General features: G+C 39.5%; 1 protein-coding gene across 4 annotated transcripts in view; it reads left to right on the top strand.

Annotated features, from left to right (window-relative positions):
• Nucleotides 1-22,241, top strand: part of LOC130916519 (BTB/POZ domain-containing protein kctd15) — a 102,257-nt gene that overhangs the window by 5,641 nt on the left and 74,375 nt on the right. For 2 of the 4 annotated variants that reach the window (XM_057837323.1, XM_057837316.1), the window contains exon 2: nucleotides 13,952-14,127. In XM_057837323.1, coding sequence (XP_057693306.1) covers nucleotides 13,952-14,127 — 176 coding nt within the window. Of the gene's footprint in view, nucleotides 1-13,471; nucleotides 13,857-13,924; nucleotides 14,128-22,241 lie in introns of those variants that run through there. The other 2 variants (XM_057837331.1, XM_057837308.1) reach the window with 2 other exon arrangements.

The raw sequence follows: 22,241 nt of genomic DNA, 5'->3' as shown, positions 1-22,241 counted from the left end.
CGGACTAAAAATACCAAAAACATGGAAGTATATTGTCAAGACTGGCCCATTTTGAAGTGGTTAAAAAGTAGGGCTGCAGCTATCAATTATTTGGCAATCGATTACCGTAATTTTCGCACGATAAGGCGCACCTGACTATAAGCTGCCACCCTCCAAATTTGATACGAAAACGGCATTTGTTCATAGATAAGCCGCTCTGGACTATAAGCCGCAGCTGTCCTCACCGTATTATGGGATATTTCATCCAAAATGTGACAAATTAGTAAATGTCAGTTGTAAGAAGAACCATGGTGTGATCAGTGTTACCAGGAGGAAGATATGTCCATCTATCTTTTTTTTTTTTTTTTTTAATCAATATGATGTATACTACTTGTTTTTGGATAGTTATTTGGAGAAGGGGTAGTCAGGGGTACTCAACTCATTCACTCCCAACCATTTTCACAGGAAAAACCCCCTTCGCTCCCGGCCATTTAATTTGATTTTGACTGATTTTGCAAGGCCCACAGAAAATTCAGTTCTATTGCTATATAAACATGGAACCCAACAAAAAAAAGATTACTCTCTTCTTTCAGCAGGAAAAAAAATAAGTTCAGATCTTTTTCCATTCTTTAGATATCAGCATTGGAAAATAGCTTAGTTTGAGCAATTTCCCATTTTTGATTAAAAAAAACACAGAAATTAAGGTTTTTGTACAAGCATACATATCAAACATAACTTTAACTTTAACACAGCTACGTCAAACGATTAACATTTTTAATCGAGTTAATTACAGCTTAAAAATTAATTAATCGTAATTAATCGCAATTCAAACGATCTCTAAAATATGCCATATTTTTCTGTAAATTATTGTTGGAATGGAAAGATAAGACACAAGATGGATATATACATTCAACATACGGTACATAAGTACTGTATTTGTTTATTATAACAATAAATCAACAAGATGGCATTAACATTATTAACATTCTGTTAAAGCGATCCATGGATAGAAAGACTAGCGTTGTACTTTGGAGCAAACTTGCATCAGAACCTAGAGATGTCTCTTGTGAAAAAAGACATAAAAGACGTATAAATACGTTTTGGGGACACTGAAACAATTAAATATAGAATGTATTTATCCATTTTTGGGAGCAAATGGATTAACTGGTAACACTTTATTTGACAGCGCCATCATACGACTGTCATAAGACCAAATGAGCCACCATGAAGCTTTGAATTATTTGGCTGCAAAGCTTCATTGCTTCAAGAAGCTTCATTTGGCCATCACTGCTCCCCTGTGGGAGACAGTCAACCTCTGCTGCCACCTGCTGTCAAGACTGCTGTTGTCCAACATGCCTCCAAGCATGCATTGCAGCGGTACAGATGTAAATAACAATCAAAATTCATACTATGTGCTAATTATTTATTCAGTTACTGTTCTAGTTGTTTCATTAACTGCAAGGTATGGTATTTGGTAACACTTTATTTGACAGTGGCAACATAAGTGTCATTAGTCAATCAAAAGAAATATGAAATGACACTATCATGAGCATTAATTAATGCTTATAGCAGATGTCATTTAGTGTTATCTGACAAATTATCTCACTTTTGAATGGATGTAAAAGATACGGAGTTAGAAACATAATTTGCAGGATGACACTTCATGACATCTCTCATAAGCATTCAGTAATGCCACGGGCGTAGGTTTGGTCTCAACATTCGTAGGGACGCTATAACAGTATAACTGCAGGTACAATATTTGCTGGGGACGGGAGATTAATAAGATCAAAGAGATTGGGTACATTCCTCAAAAATAGCTGGTTCCTACGTAAAAATGAAAAAAAGTTTAAATTATTTTCATGAGGGAAAGTCATTTTTCAAAATGCTGGCTTCATATAAAGGAAATTTACAGTGGTTGTGTTTTTGTGTTTTGTTTTGGGGGGTAGAAAAATGAGCATAAGCTACAAATCCATCCATCCATCCATCCATTATCTTCCGCTTGTTCCGGGGTCGGGTCGTGGGGGCAGCAGCTTTAACAGGGAAGCCCAGACTTTCCTTTCCCCAGCCACTTCAACCAGCTCCTCCGGCGGGATCCCAAGGCTTTCCCAGGCCAGCCGAGAGACATAGTCTCTCCAGCGTGTCCTGGGTCGTCCCCGGGGCCTCCCGCCGGTGGGACATGCCCGGAACACCTCTCCAGAGAGGCGTCCGGGAGGCATCCGAACCAGATGCCGGAGCCACCTCAGCTGGCTCCTCTCTACGCGGAGGAGTAGCGGCTCGACGCCGAGTCCCTCCCGGATGACCGAGCTTCTCACCCTATCTCTAAGGGAGAGCCCGGACACCCTGCGGAGGAAACCCATTTCGGCCGCTTGTATCCGGGATCTTGTTCTTTCGGTCACGACCTAAAGCTTGTGACCATAGGTGAGGGTGGGAACGTAGATCGACTGGTAAATCGAGAGCTTTGCCTTTCGGCTCAGCTCCTTCTTCACCACTACAGAACGGTGCAGAGTCCGCATTACTGCAGACGCCGCACCGATTCGCCTGTCGATCTCCCGCTCCCTCCTACCGTCACTCGTGAACAAAACCCCAAGATACTTGAACTCCTCCACTTGGGGCAGGATCTCATCCCCGACCCGGAGAGGGCACTCCACCCTTTTCCGACTGAGGACCATGGTCTCAGATTTGGAGGTGCTGATCTTCATCCCAACCGCTTCACACTCAGCTGCGAACCGCTCCAGTGAGAGTTGGAGGTCACTGCGTGATGAAGCCAATAGCACTAAATCATCTGCAAAAAGCAGAGATTCAATGCTGAGGTCACCAAACCCGACCCCCTCAACGCTTCGGCTGCACCTAGAAATTCCGTCCATAAAAATTATGAACAAAATCGTTGACAAAGGGCAGCTTTGGCGGAGTCCAACCCTCACTGGGAACGAATTCGACTTACTGCTGGCAATGCGGACCAAACTCTCACACCGGTCGTAGAGGGACCGAACAGCCCTTACCAAGGGGCTCGGTACCCCGTACTCCCGGAGCACCCCCCACAGGACTCCCCGAGGCACACGGTCGAACGCCTTCTCCAGATCCACAAAACACATGTAGACTGATCGGGCGAACTCCCATGCACCCTCGAGGACCCTGCCGAGGGTGTAGAGCTGGTCCACTGTTCCACGGCCGGGACGAAAACCACACTGCTCCTCCTGAATCCGAGATTCGACTTCTCGGCGGACTCTCCTCTCCAGCACCCCTGAATAGACTTTACCAGGGAGGCTGAGGAGTGTGATCCCTCTATAATTGGAACACACCCTCCGGTCCCCCTTCTTAAAAAGGGGGACCACCACCCCGGTCTGCCAATCCAGAGGCACTGTCCCCGATGTCCACGCGATGTTGTAGAGACGTGTCAGCCACGACACCCCTACAACATCCAGAGCCTTCAGGAACTCCGGGCGGATCTCATCTACCCCCGGAGCCTTGCCACCGAGGAGCTTTCCAACCGCCTCAGTGACTTCAACCCCAGAGATCGAAGAGCCCACCACGGAGTCCCCAGACTCTGCTTCCTCAAAGGAAGGCGTGTCGGTGGAATTGAGGAGGGCCTCGAAGTATTCTCCCCACCGGCTCACGACGTACCGAGTCGAGGTCAGCAGTACACCATCTTCACTATACACAGTGTTAATGGTGCACTGCTTTCCCCTCCTCAGGCGCCGGATGGTGGACCAGAATTTCCTCGAAGCCGTCCGGAAGTCGTTTTCCATGGCTTCGCCGAACTCCTCCCATGTCCGGGTTTTTGCCTCGGCGACCGCCGAAGCCGCAGTCCGCTTGGCCAGCCGGTACCTGTCAGCTGCCTCAGGAGTCCCACAGGCCAAAAAGGCCCGATAGGCCTCCTTCTTCAGCTTGACGGCATCCCTTACCGCTGGTGTCCACCAGCGGGTTCGGGGATTGCCGCCACGACAGGCACCAACCACCTTACGGCCACAGCTCTGATCGGCCGCCTCAACAATGGAGGTGCGGAACATGGCCCACTCGGGCTCAATGTCCCCCACCTCCCCCGGGACAAGGGAGAAGTTCTGCCGGAGGTGGGTGTTGAAACTCTTTCTGACAGGGGATTCTGCCAGACGTTCCCAGCAGACCCTCACAATACGTTTGGGCCTGCCAGGTCTGGCCAGCATCTTCCCCCGCCATCGGAGCCAACACACCACCAGGTGGTGATCAGTTGACAGCTCCGCCCCTCTTTTCACCCGAGTGTCCAAAACATGCGGCCGCAAGTCCGATGACACGATTACGAAGACGATCATCGAACTGCGGCCTAGGGTGTCCTGGTGCCAAGTGCACATATGGACACCCCTATGTTTGAACATGGTGTTCGTTATAGACAAACCGTGACGAGCACAGAAGTCCAATAACAGAACACCACTCGGGTTCTGATCGGGGGGGCCGTTCCTCCCAATCACGCCCCTCCAGGTCTCACTGTCATTGCCCACGTGAGCGTTGAAGTCCCCCAGTAGAACGAGGGAGTCCCCAGAGGGGGCGCTCTCTAGCACACCCTCCAAGGACTCCAAAAAGGGTGGGTATTCTGAACTGCTGTTCGGTGCAAAAGCACAAACAACAGTTAGAACCCGTCCCCCCACCCGAAGGCGGAGGGAGGCTACCCTCTCGTCTACCGGGGTAAACCCCAATGTACAGGCGCCAAGCCGGGGGGCAATAAGTATGCCCACACCCGCCCGGCGCCTCTCACCATGGGCAACTCCAGAGTGGAAGAGAGTCCAACCCCTCTCGAGAGGATTGGTACCAGAACCCAAGCTGTGTGTGGAGGAGAGTCCGACTATATCTAGCTAAGCTACAAATAGAAATATATATTTTAAATGATGTAGAAAATACATTTTAATTTATGAATAAATGCACAAAATGCACAGTTGAATTAACGTTAACAGTAAAAAACATACAACAAGACACCTCTCTAAACAGCTTTCTACTCGTTTTACAGGTTAGCAAGTTCACACAGTTTAATGTTATGCTAACATTGATGCAGGTCAGACTTTCAGTAGCAAAATTAGAGGCGTGTTCCCCACCTCCACAACATTGACGTCTTTTTACATTACTTACAGTGGCTGCTGCTGCTGGCCGAAAAAAAACTTCTAATATTCTTCCTCTTTAAAGGGGGCGGAGAAGGCAGCATGTTGACATGCATTTCTGTCGGGATTGTGTGAATGAGGGGGATCTAGTCATCAGCCAATCAAAATGTGTGTTTGAAGGGAAAAATGGACTTGCACATTCAGCAAGTGATAAGAGATAAAACTAAGTCTGGACATAATGAAAGTAATTCACTCAATTATGGTCGGGTCATTTATATCCTTACAACATATGGGAAGACAATCTGAATTACCTGTATAACTGAATTCATTTTATAATGCAAATAAGGTTGCTTAAAAGTTGGTGGGGACAATTTGAGCATCCTGAAAAGTTGGTAGTGTTATGTCCCTACCGTCCTGATGCAAACTTACGCCCTTGAGTAATGCCCATGATAGTGTCATGTCGTAATTATGACAGTCTAATGACGCCCAAAGTCAAAGTGTTACCAAAAGCCAAAACAAGCAATTAAAGAAAAAACTGGAACAGTGACTGAACAAATAATTTGCACAGAACGTGAATTTTGATTGTTATTTACATCTGTAGCGCTGCAATGCATACTAGTAGGCACAAGTTGCCTATTTACTTAAATAAATCAACAAATAAGCCACACTGGACGAGAAGCCACAGGATTCAAAATGAAGGAAAAAAGTAACGCTTACAGTCCGGAAATTACAGTAATCTATCGATTACGCATTACAAATATTTGATGCGTTGCAGAGTAGATTTTAGGATATGTAAAGCAAACAAGTGTTTATGCTTGCAACGATATTTATTTTGGATTGCTAAGATTACGCTTCCAAAAGAGCATTAAATGTGAATGCAAAATATAATTCCTGAGTGTTTCTTCAAACAATACAGAATTGCAATTTCATTCCACAAGAGCAATAAATGCATTTAAAAACCTGATCTTAGCCTCAAAAGCTGTTTTTAAAAAAATGAATAAATGAGGATCTACATACAACAAAAGAAGAATTGGCTAACTTGTGTAGCAAAAGTCCGCTAGCTTAAATGCTATGAAATGCTAATTATTATTATTATTCATTCATTCATTTTCCATGCCGCTTATTCCTCACGAGGGTCGCGGAGGTGCTGGAGCCTATCCCAGCTAACTTCGGGCAGTAGGCAGGGGACACCCTGAATTGGTTGCCAGCCAATCGCAGGGCACAAGGAGACACACAACCATTCACGCACACACTCACACCTATGGACAATTTAGAGTGTTCAATCAGCCTACCATGCATGTTTTTGGGATGTGGGAGGAAACCGGAGTTCCCGGAGGAAACCCACGCAGGCACGGGGAGAACATGCAAACTCCACACAGGAAGGCCGAAGCCCGGGATTGAACCCTTGATCTCAGAACTGTGAGGCAGACGTGCTAACCACTCAGCCACCGTGCCGCCCATTATTATTATTATTTTTTTTTTTTACAATGCTCTTAACAATTTTTTTGAAACACATATTCCCACAATAATAAATATACTTCTAAAATAAATAACAGATGCATAAACGAACATATTAGCGCAAACAAAAACTTACCTTATGTTGGTCTTAACAGGGAGCAGCTGGATTCAGCCATGTTAGACGAGTTCTGGCATATTCACTCTTGCCACTAAAGAGCATGTGTATCCACCCAAATCAATAAAACTAACAGCAAACACTTTCAAAACAAACCATGACAACACCACTCTGATTAAACAAATCATTGAATCAGCAAAATTTTAATGCGAAACACTTTTCTAATCGAATTACTCAAGTTAATAGATTTATTGCTGCAGCACTAGTAAAAACCCACACTCGAAAACGGGTCATTTTTACCGCGTGTTAAGAAAAATGTCTTTTTTTTTTTTTTTTTTTATTGAAAACATATAGAATTTTAACAATGATGCTTTTATCTTTTTCTTTCAGTAGATTTTGCCGAAAATTTCTCAAATACAGTATTCATTTGTTTTGTTCAAATACACTGATCTACAACCAAAATGTTTCCTGGATAATAATAGTGAGATTTTACCAAATTTGGGTCACCAAAAAAAAAAAAAAAAAATGATGTCAAAAGTGTCAACTGGCTATAGTTTATTAGCGATACGATATCTGGCTGAAATGTTAAAATCAAGCAATTTAGGTAAAAATGAGGCATTGAAATGGAAATGATTGCTTCTGGGTACACTATCTAAAAAAAACAAAACACCGATTTCCCCACCTTTTTGGAATGCACAATCATGCCTACACTGATATATCATATCTAGACTACTACACTGATGACTACACCCCTGTCAAATGTAGCAACTTGTGAAACTGATGTAAAACTGACTCGTTCGACATACTGAGGTAAAACTTATTCACCGAAAAATATGGTATATCATATATATACAGTGAGGAAAGTAAGTATTTGAACACCCTAAGTTCTCCCACTTACAAATGATGGGCTGGTTTGAACTTTTCATGATGCAATCATGTGATAAAAATAGGACACCTTTTAAATATTCATTTCTTTATTAAGAAATGTTCACATATCAATGTCTGATCTTGTTTTTCCATATCTCTGGAAAATAAAGTGATTTAATAGAAGGTAAACAACAAAAGTTAACATTGTTTTACTGATTAATCCAAATATATCATCAAAAATGCGTATTCTAACTGAGGAAAAAGTTAGGACACCCTACCACCTAATAGCTAGTGTTACCCCATTTGGCTGAAATAAAATCAGTGAGACGCTTTTTGTAGCCATCTACCAGTCTATGCCATTGGTCTGAAGAAAGTTAGCCCTACTCTTCAACGCAGAATACTTTCAACAGTGACTGACTGTGGAAGTGAGAGAGAACAGCATGGTGAGATCAAAGGAACTGTCTGAGGCTTTCAGAAAGAAGATTGTAGATGCTTTGTCGTCTGGTAAGGGATTTCAAAAGATCTCAAAAGAATACAAATCAGCCATTCCACTGTTTGGAAAATAGTCTACAAGTGGAGGACATGCAAAACAATTGCCAACATGCCCAAGTCTGGCCATCCGAGCAAGTTCACCCCGATAGCAAACCTCAAGGTGCTAAAAGAAGTCTCCAAAAACCCTAAAATGTCATCATGGGAGACAGCAGACTCTTGCTATTGTTGATGTGAAAGTGCATGCCTCTACAATCAGAAAGAGACTTAACAAATTTACCTACATGGGAGGTGTGCAAAGAGGAAACCTTTGCTCACCAAGAAGAACATGAAGGCCACACTGAAGTTTGCCAGAGAGAATGTAGACAAAGACTAGAACTTCTAGAATAATTTTCTTTGGACAGATGAATCCAAATTTTAGTTATTTGGACACCAGAACAGAGAACATGTTTGGCGTAAACCCAATATAGCATTCCAGGAAAAGAACCTCATACCAACTGGTGGAAGTGTAATAGTTTGGGGATGCTTTGCTGTAGCAGGACCTGGCCAGCTCACCATCATAGAATCCATCATGAATTCTATCGTGTATCAGAGGTTGCTTGAGGAACATTTAAGATTATCTGTGGAAAAACTAAAGCTGAAATGAAATTGGACTCTGCAACATGACAATGACCCAAAATATACCAGTAAATTCACCAAGGACAGGCTGAAAAGGAAGAAATGGAGAGTCTTGGAATGGCCGAGTCAAAGCCCAGATCTTAATCCAATTGAGGTGCTGTGGGGTGACTTGAAATGACCAATGTTGAAGACTAGTAGATGGCTACAAAAACCATTTCACTAAAGTTATTTCAGCCAAAGGGAGTAACACAAGCTATTAAGTGGTAGGGTGTCCTAACTTTTTCCTCAGTTGGAATATGCATTTTTGTTGATGTATTTGGTTTAATGAGTAAAACAATGTTCATTTTTGTTGTTTACCTTCTATTAAATTGCTTTATTTTCCAGAGATATAGAAAAACAAGATCAGACATTGACATGTAAACATTTCTTAATAAAGAACTGAATATTTAATGGGGTGTCCTAATTTTTTCACATGACAGTATTTACCGAAAAATATGGTATATCATATATTTATATGGCGGAAAACACTCAGGTGCCTTGAAGTTCCGCTATGAGACCCCCAATTTGGCCAAATTTCAAAATTGTTGTTATACATCATTGGAAAGCTGAAAATCTCAATTTTCTGGGGGAAGAAAAACTTTGAATAGGAGTAAATTAAAAAAAAATTTCAACAACAAAACCCTAACTGGAGGTGAGAGCATGAAAGAGCACAATTAAAGACGCCATGATTTTAACGAAATATTGTCGCGTACTTACCTTGTTCCAATCCCAAAACTACATGTAGCATACAGCATATCACCGAGTGTCAAGACACAGCTATGAATGGCCACAGCTGGATTTTTGGGGGTTTTACGGGTGAAACATTGTAATATAACAAGGGTTCGCGATGCAGAAATTGCAGACATCATGGAGTAATTGAGATTTTCATTTTCATATATTTACCCTTTTAATATTTTTTTTTGTTTGTTTGGATCGATTATTTATCTTATAAAATATTGGGGAAAATGAGACAGTAACAAAAAATATATAATTAAGTGATACTCATGAGTTAGATATGACTTTATTACAGACGCCATTTTTTTCATTGTGACTTAATTTGTTAAAAGTTTAAAATATGCAAGTGACTAATTTTTAAAGTCGTTTTTTTTTTTCTTTCTTTTTTTTTAATAAATATTAGACATCAATTAATGATTCCAAGCTAAAAATGACAGACATTTGGAATAATAAATACCATTACTTACCTTAATTTTATGGCTAGGTTGAAACAAAAGCGGTTGCGTGACATCTGTAAACGGGGGTTTCCAGGGTAAAACGGACAAATTAAAAATAGTTCAGAGTGTTAGTGCACCATGAATCTGCTATGGCAGCATATAGACATATTATTCTATTAAACACAACAGTTATTTTGGCTTAAAATACAGCAGTTTATTTTAAAGAAGATTGCAAGAGCAGAAACGGCTGTGTTTTCCACCATATACAGTGAGGAAAATAAGTATTTGAACACCCTAAATTCTCCCACTCAGAAATGATGGGCAGGTTTGAACTTTTCATGGTAGTTGCTTGTCCACTGTGAGAAACAATGTTAAAAAAAATAAAAAATTATTCGTATTATACTGCTGCAAGTATTTTAACACCTGTCATTTTGCTAGAATTGTGAGCACACACATTTTGAGATGACTAAAATATGACTAAGATTAATAAGTATTATCATCCGAAAGACTAAGACTAAAAAATTAACACAGGTGCCAAAAATAACACTGGTTAGTATGATCTGTCATAATAATAATTAAGATCTCTACAAAAATGCAACTTATATCCAGAGTGACATATATTTTACATTTCTCTTCTGGTGCGACTTATACAACGAAAAAATACGGTAAATCATTTGTTATACAGTCCCTGACAAAAGTCTTGTCACTTATCCATTTTGTAGAAACAATTGCAAATAACCTGACTATTAATTATTCAATTGGTTTCAGAAATGGCTCATATGAAAGCTAAGACCCTCCCAAATTATGTTGAATCTACAAAAATATATTTGTTTCACTGAAAAAAGATTAATCATTTAACCAAATTTTGGCAATCCAAAAGTTTTGTCGCCTATCGAAAGTAGTGTGAAAATTGAACAAAAAAGGTACTTCAAATACAAAAATATGTTACATAACATTAAGCGAATTAAGTATTGGTGCTGTGAGATCCAAATTTATTATTTTGTATGATTTCCATGGGCTTGAAGGACTGCATCCATGTGGTTCGGCAAGGATTCATACAATTTATTGATGAAGTCATCAGGAACATCAAAGAAAGCAGTCTTGCAAGCCTTCCAGAGTTCATCAACATTCTTGGGTTTCGTCTTCCATGCTTCCTCTTTCATCCTACCCCAGACATGCTCAATGATGTTCATGTCTGGTGACTGGGCTGGCCAGTCCTGGAGGATTTTGATCTTCTTTGCCTTGAGGAACTTTGAGGCGATGGAGCACCATCCTGCTGCAGAATTTGTCCCTTTTTATGGTTAGGAATGTAAGAGGCAGCTAAGATTTGTTGAAATTTGCAGATCCCTCAGGGTGCAGACAATTAAAAAACTGTGTGGCATTTGCCAAGGCCCACAGACTGTCTTAAGGATGGGCACTGGAAAAGTGGCAAAAGGTGGATTTTTCAGATGAATCTTCCATTAAATTACAACACAGTCGCCGCAAATATTGCAGGAGACCTACTGGAGATCCGAGATTCACTCAGAAAACATTGAAGTTTGGTGGCAAAATCATGGCCTGGGGTTACATCCAGTATGGGGTTGTGCGAAAGATCTGCAGGGTGGAAGGCAACATAAATAGTCCGAAATATCAACAAATCTAAACTGCCTCTTACATTCCTAACCATAAAAAGGGACAAATTCTGCAGCAGGCTGGTGCTCCATCGCATACTTCAATCTTTACCTCAAAGTTCCTCAAGGCAAAGAAGATCAAGATCCTCCAGGAGTGGCCACGCCAGTCACCAGACATGAACAGGATGAAAGAGGAAGCATGGAAGACGAAACCCAAGAATGTTGATGAACTCTGGGAGGCATGCAAGACTGCTTTCTTTGATGTTCCTGATGACTTCATCAATAAATTGTAAGAATCCTTGCCGAACCGCATGAATGCAGTCCTTCAAGCCCATGGAAGTCATACAAAATTTTAAATTTGGATCTCACAACACCATTACTTAATTCGCTTATGTTATGTAACATATTTTTTATTTAAAGTACATTTTTTTTGTTCAATTTTCTCTGTACTTTCTGTAGGCGACAAAACTTTTGTCTTGCCAAAAATTGACCTTTATGTCTTCATTAAATGAGAAATCCTTTTTCAGTGAAACAAATATATTTTTGTACATTCAACATCATTTGGGAGGGTCTTAGCTTTCATATGAGCCATTTCTGAAACCAAATGAATAATTAAAATTCAGGTTATTAGCAATCGTTTCTACAAAATGGATAAGCGACAAGACTATTGTCAGGGACTCTATAACAGAAATGTGAATTATGTCAGAGTTTGAACAAAAAACTCTTTACCGTATTTTTTGGTGTATAAGTCGCACCAGAAGAGAAATGTAAAATATATGTCACTCTGGATATAAATTGCATTTTTGTAGAGAATTTGCATTATTATTGTGTATTATTATATATTATATTACCGGATTGGCCCGAATAAAAGAAACGAGACTGAAAAAGAGGGTGTCGTCTTATAATTGCAGTCTAGACATTATACCCATTCACAACGCTAGATGGCGACAGATATCATTGATGTTCTGTCATGACAGATCTCAGCTTGTTTCAAGACTACAGTTACAGTTCGACTTTGATGGTTAATGCAGTTTTGTTGTTTTATCACAATAGATTGGTTTATTTACGTTTCAAAAAACCAGAAGCCATTCATGTACAAATGTGATAGCACTTTAGTTTACATATTTAAATGTTCAGATATTAAGATTTGATTGAGGCAAAATACCATGCTGTTTCTCTCAAATATATTGGTATAATCATTTGTTTCGGACGTACTGTAATTATTTCCTGTATAGAAATTAAAAAGTATTTGATACACTGCCAATGGGAAAACCCATTGGCAGTGTATCAAATACTTGTTCTCCCCACTGTATATATTATATTTTATAATTAGGGCTGTCAAAATTATCGCGTTAACGGGCGGTAATTAATTTTTTTAATGAATCACGTTAAAATATTTGACACAAATAATGCACATGCCCCGCTCAAACATTAAAATGACAGCAGAGTGAAATGTGTACTTGTTGTGTTTTTATGAGTTTTGTCACCCTCTGCTGGCGCTTGGGTGCGACTGAATTTTATAGGCTTCAGCACCCATGAGCATTGTGTAAGTAATTACTGGCATCAACAATGGCGGGCTAATAGATTATTTTTTGATTGAAAATTTTACAAATCTTATTAAAACGAAAACCGTAAGAGGGGTTTTAATATAAAATTTCTATAACTTGTAGTAACATTCGTCTTTCTATCCATGGATCGCTTTAACAGAATGTTAATAATGGTATTACCATCTTGTTGATTTATTGTTATAATAAACAAATACAGTACTTATGTACCGTATGTTGAATGTACATATCCATCTTGTGTCTCATCTTTCCATTCCAACAATAATTTACAGAAAAATATGGCATATTTTATAGATGGTTTGAATTGCGATCAATTACGATTAATTAATGTTTAAGCTGTAATTAACGCAATTAAAATTTTTAATCGTTTGACACCCCTAATTATAATGTATACTCATTCGCTGTTGTGAATCTAGCGCCATCAATGGGAGCCACAGAGTTAAACCACCGCCCTAGAAAGGGTTAAACACGGATGCGATCACTCTGTACTCCCTCTTTTTTTTTGTCTCAGTCTTCAAGTGAAGACCCCCCTCCCCTCTCACTCCCACACTGGTGTGTCTGGGTGCATCACATCTCTCCCATAATGCGACCTTTAATTAGAATATTGCAGCAGCAGTTTGTTTTATTCCCCTAGAGGCTGACACCTAGCATCCCTCCCTCTCTTTCTTTCTCTCACTCTCACTTGTCTATCTGTCTGTCGTTCCCTCTCTCTAATAAGCATCCTCCTCCTATCCTCGCCCGCGGCGCCGAGCCCAAAAGATGCAAACATACTTAATTAGAGGCGCCGCGGTGTAGTAATACGCAGGCGAGGGGGACGCGACCAGGCAGTCATGGAAGTGATCTGATCGGGAAGGGTATCGGCTTGATTTTTGGGGAGCACTGTAGGATTTCTCTTATTCCGTATTTCCTAAATCTTCATCTTTTTTTAGTTACTTCACGTTTTTCTCCAATGGCTTTTTTGTACACTTGCTTCCAGGAGGGGCGAAGCATGTCGCGGCTTTCTCTGACCCGGTCCCCGGTCTCCCCGCTGGCCGCCCAGGGTATCCCTCTGCCGGCGCAGCTCACCAAAGCTAATGCGCCCGTGCACATCGACGTGGGCGGGCACATGTACACCAGCAGCTTGGCCACGCTTACCAAGTACCCCGACTCAAGGTAAAGGAAGTTTTGTCTTTGTCCGCCCTTGTATGATGATGAACTTGTTTTTTTATTGTTCCTAAATAGTAAACACCATGTTTTTTGTAAAATAAGGTGAGCCTACTAAATTATTGTAACTCTTTCGTCATAAAAACTCGTCAACTTTTTTGTCTTAACCATATTTTCCGACTGTAAATCACCTTTTTTTTCCCCATAGTTTGAGTGGGCCTGCGACTTATACTCAGATGTGACTTATATTTGCTATTTTTTATTCTCACTGACATCCACGAGAATGGGTGTATCAGAAGTGACGGTGAAGACGAAGACTTGAATGGTAGTTATTTGGATCAAATTGGCGAGTTTGTTAACCCTTTGACACCAAAGCCTATTTTGGCCGAATTTGCCTGCATTTGATGTTGCTTTTATATTTCAAAGAAAAAAAAATGTTCACAATGGCCAAGTTGGGTCCGTTTTTTTCAGGACAACTTGAACTTCATGTCCAAACTGTTGTTTTCTTCACTGGCCAATTAGAATCCACATTTTGGACCCAAAAAGACAAAAAAAAAAATCCCAAAATTTCAAAATTTGTAGTGTTGATGTCCCACTGACAACCAAACATGCTCGACCAACCGTTTTGAAGCTCGATAATATGTATTCAACTTGTTAGGATAAGCATTCAATAGAAAAAAAAAAAAAGATTTAATTGTTTTATGTTTGGTAATTCAACACAAACAGCAAGTATTGTCATAGGCGTTTTTGGCCTTTACACATACTATGGTCAAAACAGGTTATATAGAGTGCAAAATAGTGAAGGGAAAAAAATTATATATATCATCTAACACAAAAAATGGTTTGGAGGATACCTCTGTGAAGTTAGGTGCTGTACCCATCACCTTATCAAAAATACATACGTACAGTACATGCACTCAAGCTTCTCGAACACACATCTATATAAAAATTGAAAAGATTTTAGTGAAGAAAAAATATTAGGGCTGTAAAACGATTAAAATTTTTAATCGAGTTAATCACAGCTTAAAAATTAATTAATCGTAATTAATCGCAATTCAAACCATCTCTAAAATATGCCATATTTTCTGTAAATTATTGTTGGAATGGAAAGATAAGACGGATATATACATTCAACATACTGTACATTTGTACTGTATTTGTTTTTTATAACAATAAATCCACAAGATGGCATTAACATTATAAACATTCTTTCTGTGAAAGGTATCCACAGTTAGAAAGACTTGTACTTACATTTATCCTTTAAGAATTACAAGTCATAATAATTTTTGATAGTTTATATATTTTGACTAAATATTGCCATCTAGTGTATTTGTTGAGCTAATGTAATGTTTAAATAGAGTTTGCCTAAGCCGAGTATTATTTTGCATTGCTATTTGGAATGCCAGTTCTCTTTGCATAGAGCGCTTTTCTTTTGTGAACATTATTTTTTGGGGAGAGTTAGGAATATCATTTTTTTGTGCTTTCACCAAATGATACTGTAGCGACTTAACTGTTCTTAACTGCCCAAATGCATGATGGGAAGTTGACCATGCAACCATGACTGTCAGTGGTGGCAGTAAATGGTATATTTTCTCTGTGTTGTGATCAACACATGGTGTTAAGAAAAAGCTTTTCCCCACGCTGCTTGCCACAACATTTCTAATTGATGTGGAAAGGATGCTAAAGCTTATATCTCTAATAGCGCGGCTCCAATGAATGCCCATGTCCTCTCCACTCACTTGACTCTGCCTCTTAACTGTCAATATTCATAATACTGCATCATTGTAGCTCGCGGCAATTGTTAATTGCGTTAAATATTTTAACGTGATTAATATAAAAAAATAATTACTGCCCGTTAACGCGATCATTTTGACAGCCCTAAAAAATATATATAACATTGAAAAAAGTATTTTCAAAAATATTGACAAGTAGTTCAATTCATTGAAATTTTTTCAGGATGCAACCCAATAAAGTTTTTTTTTTTTTTTGCGCACTCAATAAAGCTTCTCCTTGAACAGGTCATGGAGCTGCGTCACACACAGCGTCACAAAGCCTACTCTTTCGCCGTTTGCGCGCTGCTGTCACTTCTACTCGCCGAGATGCCGACTCATCCGAAGAAAACAACGACAATTACGGCTCATCTCATTCCTTGAGTTAATGAAATAATGCATTAGCTTGCGCTAAATTTAGTTTTAGATTCATTCTACATGTTTCAAAGTCGCTCACTCAATTCAACCGGCCATTGCTCGCTTCGCAGGCCTCTTTCCTTAGTTGGCGTATCGCTCAGAAATTTATTAAAAATGTTCACATTCGGTTCGTCCTTCTTGACATCACAACGGCTCTTGGGATTTGTAGTCTTTTGTGCTGCTTCCGGTTTTGAAAAAGGACAAGAAATGATGGAAATATGGAGATAAATACATGGTCCATGCAGCGTTTTAACGCATATTTATGAGTGCAATAAAACTGTAAAACTCAAATGACATTATCTCCCGTTTTAGTTGGTCGATTGACTTCAAATAAAAACTGGTGTTGACATCAACTTCCGCACTTTCAAATGAGACCAACCAGCGGCACGTGGGTGACGTAATTACAGCCGAAGCTTCAAAGACGATATGCGTAAACGCGTTGCTGTCGACACGTTCGGTGTTAAAAGGTTAAACAATTTTTTTTTGTGTTGTTTGGCTATAGTTATCCGAATAACTGTAAATATGCTACGTTAACAGATGCCTATTAAGCTTCATTGTTAGTTACGATCTATTATGCTTCTTCTTGGTCGATCACAAAATAAAGAAAACGCGACTTATATCCAGAGCGAGATTTCTTTTCTGGTGCGACTTATATACCGAAAAAATACGGTAAATCACGCAAGTTTTTTGCAGGCATGAAAATCTCACACCTTTCAGCGAAATTCCCCGTTTTGAAGTTAAAAAGGGTAACCTATGAGAATTGTGTAGATCTGAGGAGAAAGTTTTTGATTTGGCGGGGTGGTCGGGAGATTTTTTTTTAATGTCGGATGCCTGGTATGCAAGCGGGGAAAGAAGCACAAAGCAAGTAAGAGTATTACGGTAACACTTTATCATAACTATCTGTCTTACTAGTTAATAGATCATTAGTAAACTGTTGATAAATGATTTATTGTTGATTTGTGAAGTATTTGTTAACAGTTTGTTAAGCATTTACAGGGTATTCCAATATGGTTGACCCCATTCTAAATGCCCATGCTAGTTGATGGATCTTAATAAAACTATATAGGCTACACTTTATGTTGAAGGTCATAAGTTTTATTGGTTAAATATACAAAGAAAAGTACAAATATTTGTTGGTTCTATGGCAGATTTTCATAAATGTGCAACATGAGCGCATGCCTTATCAAAATGTCTGCTTTTGACGTGAACGGCATTTCTTAACCTGAAAAGATAGAAATGCCAAACGTTACACACAAAAACGTTTCTACACAAACTGTGTTTCAGGTTAAGAACACCCTGTAAATGCTAAATCAACAATAAATCATTTATCAACAGTTTACTAATGATCTATTAACTAGTAAAATGGATAGTTATTATAAAGTGTTACCAGTATTACTATTACAAGTGTTTTTTTATATTGTGTTTTATTGTGTACATACTTTTTAATCCATTCTTTGGGTAAGTTTGTTTGCACTCCATGGGGCATCTTTGAATCTCATGACACTTTGTGTAATGACAATAAAGGCGTTCTTTTCTATTCTAGTTATCCGAATAACTGTAAATATGCTACGTTAACAGATGCCTATTAAGCTTCATTGTTAGTATGATCTATCATGCTTGTTCTTGGTCTATCACGGAATAAAGAAAATGTGACATATCCAGAGCGACATATATTTTACATTTCTTTTCTGGCGCGACTTATATACCGAAAAATATGGTAAATCACGCAAGTTTTTTGCAGGGATGAAAATCTCTCAACTTTCAGTGAAATTCGCCGTTTTGAAGTAAAAAAGGGTAACCTACGAGAATTGTGTAGATCCAAGGAGAAAATGTTTAAGCGGGGGGTGGTCGGGAGATTTTTTTTTTTTTTTTATGTCGGATGCTCGGTACGCAAGCGGGGAAAGACGCACAAAGCCAAAAAAGCGCACCAGAGTGGCTAAAACATTGACTTATTTCAACGAAACAAAGGCAAGTACACTGTTGTGTCCTGTCTCTTCAATGCCAAGCTTGGCTGCACGTCGGCCGTGAATGAACACCTAAAGCGCCGTCACCCAGTTGTAATTTTAGAAGACGACAGGAGACAAGCCGGCAGATTATAACTCCAACCAACTAACTAACGACATGTGTTATTGAAGTTGCTAAGCCTGTCGCGAAATGCAATGAGTCCATTTATCGCACGGTAAATAAAAATGAGGGCGATAATTTTCACAGCAACGTTTTATTGACGCAATAATACCTGATTGTAGCCGATAGCCTACAAACTACTCCCACACGATGCTACGTTAGATATCACATACTATAGAACTTGATGCAAAAGACAGACAGGATGGCATTAGCGAGATATATATATATTGAACTAGCTGCGTTGGTAAACAGCCGCCATCTTAAAGCAGTAGACCTCTCAGGAAGGCTCTGTTGTAGAGAACCTTCCTAGCGAAGCTAAGTAACTTTTTATCAAAAATGCTCCTAAATTGGCAAAATCTTGACTTAAATCTATCTTTAAATGAAACAATTTTAAAACTTACACATGTCGAAAGTAGACAGAAGTGAACTCATGCAGTAACGGGAGCAATTTTAACAACTTTAACGGTTGATTCAGAACATTGTTTTTTTTTTGAGAGAGAGAAAAAAAAAATCATGAGAAAAAAACATGAAAATTATCACTAGTTACCAGCCAAGTAATTAATTACTTTTACATTCAGGTAACTGAGTTACTAAAGCAATTACTTTTTCGGAGAAGTAATTTGTAACTGTAATTAATTACTTTTTTAAAGTAAGATTAACAACACTGCAGGAGACTCCAGTTCTTTTCACAGATGTTTATTGGTCATCAACACGCCGTAGAATTAAAGATCAGACATACAAAAGAAGGAAACACATCTATATTAAACGCTGTAAACGTTAGCATTGCTACATTGAGGCTAATGGGGAAAAAAGACAATCTACTCTAGCCTGCTATAAAACATTGGCAGTCTTCTCAAAAACGCAAATTTACGGATAAAAGGTGACACTTCAAACATGAAAAATCGCTGCTTAACAGCATTTGCAAACGAAAAAAATGGAAACAATTTGAAAACTGACACCACATGCAATAACAATTTTTTTTTTTTTTTTTTTTTTTGCGGCATTCAAAGCTTCCTGTTAGCGTTTTAGCGAACGTACTTCCCGTGAAAATTCCAAAATATAAGCACGTCCTGTTCGTCATATAAATACCGATTTCTGCAGTTAATACCACATACATCAGAATTCAGATTCTACACTAAAAGCAGCTTTAAAATGACACCCTATTATTATTATTATTATACGATTATATATAGTAGTGTACTATAATATTAATGCTTGATATATTTTTTAACAATTGTTTCGAATCATGTTGGAAAGGCGAAGTCAGTGTTCTGAATATGTTTACATTCCATCTTTTGCACTAGTTAATGCTATGAGCATTTGACCTCAATGTTTATTAGCAATTTACTGTTACTTACATGTTTATTTGTACTTTAACAAAGAATGTTAGTGTTCTAAAATGTTTTTGTGAATTAATAAGCGCCATCAAAAATTTCATTGCTAAATTAGTAAAAATAAATAAATAAATAAAATAAAAAAAGGGGGGGGGGATTATTAGATTAGTCGACCAATCGTAAAAATTGTCGGCTGACTAAGCGGGAGAAAATAAGTCGTTTGGGACAGCCCTAGTTGTACAGTGTACCGAAACACATTTCCTCCACACCCTTCTCATCTTTTTTACCCCTGATCCATTTTCATGCCTGTTGTGTATGTAATGTGAAGTACATCCAGATAAGCCTGTCGCGATATGCAATAAGTCCATTTGTCGCACAGTAAATAAAAATGAGGTGGGTAATTTTCCGGGCATGCCTGCGTGCATACATTTGTGCGTGCGTGTGTTTGTATGTGCGCTTGGCACACGTGCATTTTGGTTTCATATGAGACTCCAGTTCCTTTCACAGATATTTATTGGTCATCAATACACCATCGAAATAAAGCTCAGACAAACAAGATAAGGAAACACATCTATATTAAACATCGTAAACGTTAGCATTGCTACATTGAGGCATAGACTTCAAAACTATTGACGGGACACGGGGCGCGGGCGGGGCTGATTAACAGGGGGCCTATTTTCAAAAACTTCAAATTCAAATATTTACAAAACCAAAACTGCTACCGACCTAAAACCAAAACAAGCACCTATCTTAGCCATATACAGTGCCTTGCAAAAGTATTCGGCCCCCTTGAACCTTGCAACCTTTCGCCACATTTCAGGCTTCAAACATAAAGATATAAAATTTTATATATATCGTTCAGGCCTAGAATCAACCCACGGGTCCGACAGTATATCCTGGTCCAGCACAGCTACAGTGTATCACAAAAGTGAGTACACTCCATGGCATTTCTGCAGATATTTAAGTATATCTTTTCATGGGACAACACTGACAAAATGACACTTTGACACAATGAATAGTCTGTGTGCAGCTTATATACAGTGCCTTGCAAAAGTATTCGGCCCCCTTGAACCTTGCAACCTTTCGCCACATTTCAGGCTTCAAACATAAAGATATAAAATTTTAATTTTTTGTCAAGAATCAACAACAAGTGGGACACAATCGTGAAGTGGAACGAAATTTATTGTATAATTTAAACTTTTTTAACACATAAAAAACTGAAAAGTGGGGCGTGCAATATTATTTGGCCCCCTTGCGTTAATACTTTGTAGCGCCACCTTTTGCTCCAATTACAGCTGCAAGTCGCTTGGGGTATGTTTCTATCAGTTTTGCACATCGAGAGACTGACATTCTTGCCCATTCTTCCTTGCAAAACAGCTCGAGCTCAGTGAGGTTGGATGGAGAGTGTTTGTGAACAGCAGTCTTCAGCTCTTTCCACAGATTCTCGATTGGATTCAGGTCTGGAGTTTGACTTGGCCATTCTAACACCTGGATACGTTTATTTTTGAACCATTCCATTGTAGATTTGGCTTTATGTTTTGGATCATTGTCCTGTTGGAAGATAAATCTCCGTCCCAGTCTCAGGTCTTGTGCAGATACTAACAGGTTTTCTTCCAGAATGTTCCTGTATTTGGCTGCATCCATCTTCCAGTCAATTTTAACCATCCTCCCTGTCCCTGCTGAAGAAAAGCAGGCCCAAACCATGATGCTGCCACCACCATGTTTGACAGTGGGGATGGTGAGTTCAGGGTGATGAGCTGTGTTGCTTTTACGCCAAACATATCGTTTTGCATTGTGGCCAAAAAGTTCAATTTTGGTTTCATCTGACCAGAGCACCTTTTTCCACATGTTTGGTGTGTCTCCCAGGTGGCTTGTGGCAAACTTTAAACGAGACTTTTTATGGATATCTTTGAGAAATGGCTTTCTTCTTGCCACTCTTCCATAAAGGCCAGATTTGTGCAGTGTACGACTGATTGTTGTCCTATGGACAGACTCTCCCACCTCAGCTGTAGATCTCTGCAGTTCATCCAGAGTGATCATGGGCCTCTTGGCTGCATCTCTGATCAGTTTTCTCCTTGTTTGAGAAGAAAGTTTGGAAGGACGGCCGGGTCTTGGTAGATTTGCAGTGGTCTGATGCTCCTTCCATTTCAATATGATGGCTTGTACAGTGCTCCTTGAGATGTTTAAAGCTTGGGAAATCTTTTTGTATCCAAATCCGGCTTTAAACTTCTCCACAACAGTATCTCGGACCTGCCTGGTGTGTTCCTTGGTTTTCATAATGCTCTCTGCACTTTAAACAGAACCCTGAGACTATCACAGAGCAGGTGCATTTATACGGAGACTTGATTACACACAGGTGGATTCTATTTATCATCATCCGTCATTTAGGACAACATTGGATCATTCAGAGATCCTCACTGAACTTCTGGAGTGAGTTTGCTGCACTGAAAGTAAAGGGGCCGAATAATATTGCACGCCC

This window comes from Corythoichthys intestinalis, chromosome 1 (assembly GCF_030265065.1).
Source record: "Corythoichthys intestinalis isolate RoL2023-P3 chromosome 1, ASM3026506v1, whole genome shotgun sequence".
NCBI lineage: Eukaryota > Metazoa > Chordata > Actinopteri > Syngnathiformes > Syngnathidae > Corythoichthys > Corythoichthys intestinalis.
Note: the sequence above shows the minus strand (reverse complement) of the source record. Positions and strands in the feature narration are given on the sequence as shown.